The sequence below is a fragment of the Manis javanica genome, chromosome 6 (assembly GCF_040802235.1).
Source record: "Manis javanica isolate MJ-LG chromosome 6, MJ_LKY, whole genome shotgun sequence".
Taxonomy (NCBI): domain Eukaryota; kingdom Metazoa; phylum Chordata; class Mammalia; order Pholidota; family Manidae; genus Manis; species Manis javanica.
The window spans coordinates 127,485,685-127,494,098 of record NC_133161.1 but is presented as its reverse complement, the minus strand read 5'-3'; the positions used below and the strand labels follow the sequence as shown (position 1 = coordinate 127,494,098).

At 34.9% G+C, this 8,414-nt stretch overlaps 1 protein-coding gene across 1 annotated transcript; it reads right to left on the bottom strand.

Annotated features, from left to right (window-relative positions):
* Positions 1 to 3,917: 3,917 nt before the first annotated feature.
* Positions 3,918 to 4,853, bottom strand: LOC118969748 (olfactory receptor 4P4-like). The gene has a single exon (XM_037004515.2). It carries the CDS (start codon positions 4,851 to 4,853, stop codon positions 3,918 to 3,920), a length of 936 nt encoding a protein of 311 aa, XP_036860410.2.
* Between the last annotated feature and the right edge of the window lie 3,561 nt (positions 4,854 to 8,414).

Below are 8,414 nucleotides of genomic sequence, written 5' to 3'. Positions count from 1 at the left end.
ATGTTAAAATTTGTATAAAACTACCAAACTGTTTTCAAAGTGACTGCCCTATTTTTCCACTTCCAACAGCTATGCAGATGTGATTCCAGTTTCTCCACAGCCTCACTGAAACTTGGCATTGTCAGTCTCCTTACATTTAGCACAGTTGTTCAAATAATTCTCTTATAATTCCTATAATTTCTGTGGGATCAATTTTTCTATATTCTGTTGGTGTGTTTCAGTATCCCATTAATTTTTATTTGATTCCCATAAGTTTCTTTTTGCTGATTGTCTTGTGTAAGTGTATCTGTAGTGTACTGAAATCCTGTTGAATATGTTATCTCAAAAGTTATCAGAAAATATAATTTTGGAGCTGGGGAAAATAAATAAGACTAATAAAAACAAAACATTTAAATAAATATAAAGAATATTTAGGAAATACAATACTAAAAGTGCCTGTGAATTCAATCACAAAGGAGACTGCAGACCTCTGGGGTATTCAGAGAAGGGTGCCAGGACACTGAACAGGGCCAATCAGGACATTCCAAGCGTTTTCCTTCTTTTGAATAAAAATGAAGTGAAAAGAAACTTGTTCCTGGGAAGGGACCTCTGGCCTAGCTCAGGGCATGTTCTAGGTGAAAAATCACAGACATCTTCATCTCCTCTTGTCATCAAAAGGTGGCCCAGGGTAACCAAATGCCTGAGCTCCATTTACTGATCTCCTCTTAGGAGTAGAACACGAGAGGGTATTCAAACAGTGGTTTTGAAGAACTTGAACTTCAAGGTCACAGACCCTGGATAAACCTCTTCCTTGTCACATTACTTAACTTTTCTAGGGAGCAACATAACATTCTCTGAGATCCTAAATGCATCTGTGGTCCCAAGAGGAGTGACTACAACCTCACACACAATACTTCCTTCATGCCAAGAAGTGAGCAAGGCACTCCATGTGGATCGATCACACAGTTACACTCTCAACACGTTTTTCTGATTCCAGAGCTTAGAATCAGGGCCAGTACAACACACCCTGGCACATCCTGTCCCATCAGGAACCTCTGAATACCTACATGTGAAAATCTGTCTTAATCACTGTGGATCTGATACATGAGGTGGATTTGAATGTGCATGTATCAAGTTAGGAAAATCTGTCATCTCCCTATGCTATATTCCGAAAGAGAATTGGAGAAAACAGCTGCTAGTCCAATTTCCTGAAGTGGACCCAGTTCAGATTATAACTCATATGTTTCTTTAAAAGTGAGTATTTTTAATTTCAGTAAGAAAGGTTTCATAAGTGTCAGGAAATCTGAGTAGCCCTTGGTTAAGTGAAGTGGAATATGATCCGGAAACTAGAAAGGGTTTACATCATTTAGAGCAGGGAAACGGCATCTGATAGGAGGAGGATTGGTGTAGATGCTTTAGTGGGGACTCAGTAGAGACAAAGTTGGCCAGCTGTGGGAGCTAATCTGTATGTTTTCCATTTCAATATCGATTTTAGAATAATCTTTTCAACTGAAAGAAAAGATAACTGCTCTGGTATTGGAAGTGCTTTCTTACAAGGTAATTTCAGGTGGGAAGATAGAATTTTTAATGAGGTCCAGTTATCTGATCTATGAACATGGAATTATTCTCTATCAGTAATGTCCTCTTTAATTTGACTCTAAAGAATTCCATAACTTCATACATATTTTATACATATTTTGTCAGATTTGTCCTTATGTATTTCATATATTTGATTGTACTTCATAAGATATTTACAAAATTCATTTCCTGCTGTTTGTTACTAATAGAAAATAGAATCTTTTTTTATGTTGATTTGGTATTCTGAAACCCTGCAAAAGCTCATTTCAATGAAAAAATTCATCCAGACTAGAAGAAACAAACCTGTTTTATTCATAAATGATATTATCTATGTAAAAATCTAAAGAATGTATTGAAAAACTACAATAATAGATAAACATCAGAGAAATGGTGGTCCTGTAAAATAAATTCAGATGTAATCTTTCCTATTTTTAACATTTATGTAGAATTAACTATGGTTTCTTTAAGTTTTTGTAGAATTCACCAGTGAAGTAATATGTACAGGGGAGAGAGAATTCCATTTTGTAGATTGAGACAGAAAATTCAATTTCCTTAAGAGATAAAGGGATATCGAGATTATCTGTTAATTATTTTTAAATGAGTTTTGGTAGTTTATATCATTTGAGGATTTTATCCATTCTATATGCATTTTTTAATTAGTTGGCCATATTATGTTCAGAATATTCCCTTATTGTTCTTTTAAAATCTGTAGAAAGTTCAGCAATAGAGCCTTTAACATTAAGCAGTAAAATGCTTTGGTAAGAATTAGTCTAAGTGTCCCAGTTCTTAGCTAAGTCTAGATCATAAGAGACTTTATTTATATCTTATTATAAATGTACAAATACACTTTTTAAAAAAAGTTTCCTCTGGTTTTCTAAAGTATTTCTCGGATGTCTCTTTTTCATTGTACTTACAAGGTTTGCTTTATGTATTGTGTCACAAAGTATTTTTATTTAATAAACTTTATTTTTTACAGCAGTTTCAGGTTCACAGCAAAACTGAGTGTAAAGTACAGTGAGATCCCATATCCCCCTTTTCCCCACACAGGGACAACCTCTCCCACCTGAGCGTTCCATTTGTACAGTCAAATGAATCTACACTGACACATTTTTATTATCCAAAATTCATAGCTTACATTAGGTGTTCAACTACAGCCCAACTGCTGTAGAAAACAGAGGAAAGTTTTGATATGTTTGATGACAATGTACAGAATTGTAACATACAGAACAGTTTCACTGCCCCTCCAAAAAAAACTAAGCTCCACCATTCATTACAGCCTCGGTATCCACTGATCTTTTTTTCCATAGTTTTCCCTTTTCCAGAATGTCTTATGGCTGAAATCACACAGTAAGCAGACCTTTCAGATTAACTTTTTTCACTCTGAAATATGAATTTAAATTTCCTGCATGTCTTTTCAAAGTTTGATAGTTGATTTCTTTTAAGAGTTAAATAATATGTTATTGGCTGTATGTACCATAGTTAATCCATTCACTTACTGAAGGACAGCTTGGTTGCTTCCCAGGTTTGACAGTTATGAATAACCTGTTATGAACTGTGTGTAGGCAAAATGTATTTTGCTTTTAGTCTTAGTTTTTAGACTTACTTACTTGTCTTTTCCAGTTTTTATTTTTCTTATTGTAGCAGGAAAGGTCTTTTGTTTGGATTTAGTGACTGCCAATTTGCTTATCAATTTCAAGAAGGTACAAGTGGGTTAACACTTAAATTTTGCTATAAAGTTCCTTAAGTTTTGTTATTATATTCTTGCCAATATGTAGAATACCATTAGGTAGTTTTAGCATTCTGCATTATAGATTCCCACTCTGAAATCTGACTTCACTAGGTACTATTATTTGTTTGGATGGGACATTGGAGAGTCAACCCAAGGAACCACTATAAAACAGATTCTATTTTAAATATTTCTGAATGACACTAGAGGATGTCTATGTGAATTTTTTATCAGAATGTTAAATTGCTTTAATTATATATTTCAACCTCTCTACTGCAACAGAGGATGTGTCACTGTGTAGTCTGGCCCCTAAATCCAAACATTTTATTAAAATTTTACCTTTACAATATATTGATTAGTATAAAAATGTCTTATTTTTTTTATTTGGCCTATTTGTTCTTTCACATAGATAACTCTTTGCATAACCCACAAAATAAACTTAGTTTGCAGTTAGTTTTTGTATGCAAAGATTAGTATTTGTTTAGTTTTTACTTCTATCTATAGTCCTGTTTCTCTCTTTTATTCCATTCAGGGTAGTGGTGGTGGATATAATCTATGAAATAGTTCCTGGATTTTTCATTCACATTTGTTCCTTTTCTTTCATGTAGTTGCTTAGCCAATAAGCCTTCTCTTATTAATTGCGTGCTCCCTTGGAATATAATGTTTGACACCAGACTTTTCTCATAGTGTTTTTCATCTCTGTATTTCTCGGTGTGTAGATTAAGGGATTGAACATAGGAGCAATGATGGTGTAAAACAGTGCAAGTATTTTGTCCTCAGGAAAAGTAGTAGGAGGTCTAAGGTAGATAAAAATGACAGGCCCAAAAAATAAGATGACCACATTGATATGAGACCAACAGGTAGAGAGAGCTTTGCGTCTTCCCTCAGCCGAGAGGTTTCTTAGAGTGAACAATATAATGCCATAAGAAACAAATAAGACAACAAAGGTTACTAAGGCAACCATACCTGAAAAGGCAATCACGAGAACACCGGTGATGTAGGTGTCGGTGCAGGCAACTTTCAGCAGAGGAAAAATATCACAAAAGTAGTGATCAATCTCATTATGACCACAGAAGGGGAGCCCAACTGCTGTAGAAAACAGAGGAAAGGCATGAAGAGCCCCACCACCCCAAGCAGCTAAGATCAGCAGGTTGCACCTTGTCCTGCTCATGATGGTCATGTAGTGGAGAGGTCTGCAGATGGCAACGTAGCGATCAAAGGCCATGGACGTAAGGATGAAGATCTCGGTACCACCAAAGAAGTGCATGGTAAGGACCTGTAACATGCAGTTACCATAGGAGATGGTTTTTCTTTCCACTAGAAGGTCAGCAATTAATTTTGGTGTCACAGTAGAAGTATAGCAGATGTCTACTGAGGCTAAGTGAAGGAGGAAGTAGTACATTGGCTGGAGAAAAAGAGGACTGCATTGAAAGGAGACAAGGATCAGAAGGTTTCCTACCAAGAGAGCCACATAACAGAATAAGAAGAGCACAAAGCAAAATATTTGTATGTTCTGGTCATAAGAAAGTCCCAAAAGGATGAATTCTGAGAAGTTTCTATGGTTTTCCATATATTTGTGCTTGATGTATGTGACACAAAAATGAGTAATGTATCTGAAAGAATAAAACATAAATTTGATGAAAAATTAATCCTATGAACACAATGATACAATATTTACTGCAAAGTAGATTGACATGAATAGAATCTTTACATTAATATTGCTTGATTTATTGAATTAAATGCTTTTTTATTATATCTACTATTTTATTAATCTTGGACAGTGTCAATACAAAAAAGAGGTAAAAATGTTGAGGAATGTCAAAAAGACTGACCAATGTGATCCTTGCACAAATTGTTTAATCTCTATAAAACTCATTTTCCTCCTCAATATAACTAAGATATCATTACATAATTCAAAAATCTAATGAGGAATACAGGACAAAATATGAAATGTTCCAATGACATATGTGGGTCCTAAAACACATTTTCCTTTCACAATCTTACCCTTTAAGTGAATAGCTTAGCAAATACAACCAATCCAGTGTAAAAATTAGAAGATATATTCATACCATGAATTTAATAAGTGTGATCAGATAAACTTCCATTTCAGCAGTTTGTTAGTGAAAATCTGTTAACTTGATAACGGCTATGTTATCTTAGGGTGTTTCTTAAAATTAATCACTATTCTCATTTTCTTTTTTTCACTACAAAAACATACTGTTTGTTACTTTATTTGTTAGCACTGAATAAAATTCATGCCTGCCCTTTGGATTATGCTGTCTGCACAAATATAAGATCTCTTATGTTTAAATAAAATTTCCATCACACATTGAAATTTCCTCAGAGTGTAACAGAATATGTAGCTTGCTAAAAACTTACCTTAATTGAATCAGATGAAACGAGTCTATTTTAAAATGGCAGTTATTTTCAAATATAGGAATTCTTGGTTACTGCAGATATCAAGCATAAACTGATCTTTTCTTAATAACAATATGGAATATTACATATAAGCATAAAACTGGGACACAAGGAAATCCACTGACAACTTCAAAATGCTTTATTTAATTCTACTTTCTTAATGTAGAAACTTTAACTTTAGCTTGTAAGTAATGCACAATTAACACTGACATCTGCTAAAACATTTTTTATGGTAATCAAATTGTCATATCCTACAAGAAAAGTTACAGCTTTAATAATGTAATTATATAGAATAGTACAAAGAACTCACAATTAGCCAAGCACATGGTTGATGGGACACTTCCAAAACAAGGAGACTTGGGTCATTACTAACCATCGGATCTCAGTGGCTGTCAGGGTAGCTTCGGGCTGCATCAGGAAGTACTCCACCTTCAGATATCTGTCAGTTAGCCTGTCGTACCAAAATCTGCAATAAAATGCAAAGAATTACAAATGAGCATTCAAATACAATATGAGCATTCAAATACAATATATTTTTTGCTCTTATTTTGGAAATCTCATTTTCACATGAAAGTTCCATGTTTACAAACCTTCAACAGGTTTGCAAGAGAACTGGACTTCAAATAGAAAACTATGAGCGATGCAATGGGTCATCTTTATCTCTCAGAAAAGCAGGCTAGGAATTTTTAGTGCCAATTTAACATCTAAGTAATATCTCAGACTAAAAAAACAAACAAATGGTGTTTTAAATTCCTGTAAAGCCCAACTTGAGTATATAGGTCCTAGGGACCATATATTTTATGGTTATGCCTAATGAGAACTTTATATTCAGAAGAACACAATATAAACTTAGTGACAACACAAGAATTAATAGGTCTTTGGAAGCTCTAATTATATTCCCAGAGGCATTTCTAAGTGGGTCATTGGCTAGACGTTGCTAAGCCACCATCCACAATACTGTGCTGGCTGCTCCTGGGATTTACTTTCCATATTTGCATATTTGGAAAAAATTGGCACTTTTTGCCTGGAGGCTCAAGAATCTATCATCAAAGAAGTTCTGGAAAGTCTGACTTCTCTGTGCTCTTCATCTTTCTGAAAAGTAGGAGAGGAACTGATGCAGACGCTGATAGTGCTGGGTCAGCACTCAGGAAACACTGAGATAAGGCAGGACAAGGAGATCCAAAGGTAGGTATTTACAGTCCTACATGGGCATCATTAAGACCCTAAAGCGTGGGGTAGACCGATCAATACAATCAGTGACCTGCAAATCATAGTTGGGGGGAGGTTACCATTGCTGGCATAGATGATTGGGGAATGGGACACAAAGGAAAGGAAGGATACATGGAAAAACATTCTTTTCTTATAAACTTGACATGGAGGACACATAAAAAGATATGGAAACTTCAGAGGAAGGAAGCACTCAAAGTACATCACACCTGTTGTCCCTTATCCTAGTCTGTGCTTTCTCCTGTCCCTGAATATTCACGGTTGCTTAGGCTCAGCCTCATCTGCACACACTGATGTTCAGTTATTCTCTCTCTCCATCACATACACATCCATACCTTTAAAGTTTCCTCACGCAAAGAAAAATCAGGAATTCAAATTTTATAACATCTAGTCTTTTTTGGATCAAACTACTTCGGAAAATAAGCAAAATTGAGATTGTTGGGTGGTTTAAGTTCATTATATTATTTAATACACATAATAAGGCATATTTTGACATAAATATTATCAGGTCTTCTATCCAGATAACAGCACATATGGTTCTTAGAAGTTAAATAATTAGCTCAAATAGCCATTAAGCAACAGAAGCAAGAAAATGAGCATCTAATTTTCATGCTTGCTCCCAGGCTTTGAAAGTGGAATAACACTGAGTACATGAAAGATTCCAGTTTTTCCAAATAAAGGGTATCAAAGCCCAGTGTTTTGCAGCTTATCCACTTCAACATTACACTCAGCATTGATCTAACTTTTCTCAAGGTCGCCGGTATCAATCTACAGGAGGGGATAGTAGGTCATATCTCTAATCTCCTCCCTGTACAAACATACACAAGGACACCCCTTAGAGTCAGATGTGAGTGTTATATTTATGTACCCAACTCTTGAATTAATCTGTGGTCATGTAGTATTTCTACTGCATAGTTTTACTTTGGTGATGTGTATATTATAATATTTTTTATGAACTGCATTTTCTTTACCATTAAAATGTTTTTTTCCCTAATCTCAGGTCACATAGATTTTCTCCTGCATTTTACCCCAAATGTCTTATTCTTCAACATTTTTGCGTATATGTCTAAGATGCATTTTTAATAAATTGGTACAGTTTGTGATTTATAGATGAGTTTTTATTTTATGATTTTTTTTACACATATAGATTTCTAATATTTCCACTACCATTTGTTGCAAAGGCTATATTCTCTCCATTGAATTGACTAACAGACTTTTGTTGAGATTAGATTAATTGAGACATGTTAGGCACTCTGCATGCAGAGTCTAAGTGCCGGAAGACTACATACAAAGGTCAGAAAGTTCTGTGTATAACTTCTCAAGTTACATTCAGAGCTGAATTATAGTTTGGTTGTCCCTGAACTGAATGAAGATCCTGGGGAAAACACATTTGTGTGGGTAACAAGCAGCAGCAACTGATTGTAAGCAAAAAAGGAGCCCTCAAGGAAGTCCCAACGGAGTAACAAAGCTTTTGCAGTTGGAAGAA

Excerpts from the sequence above, each read along its gene's own strand:
- LOC118969748 (XM_037004515.2), bottom strand. The coding sequence starts at position 4,853 with ATGGAAAACCATAGAAACTTCTCAGAATTCATCCTTTTGGGACTTTCT.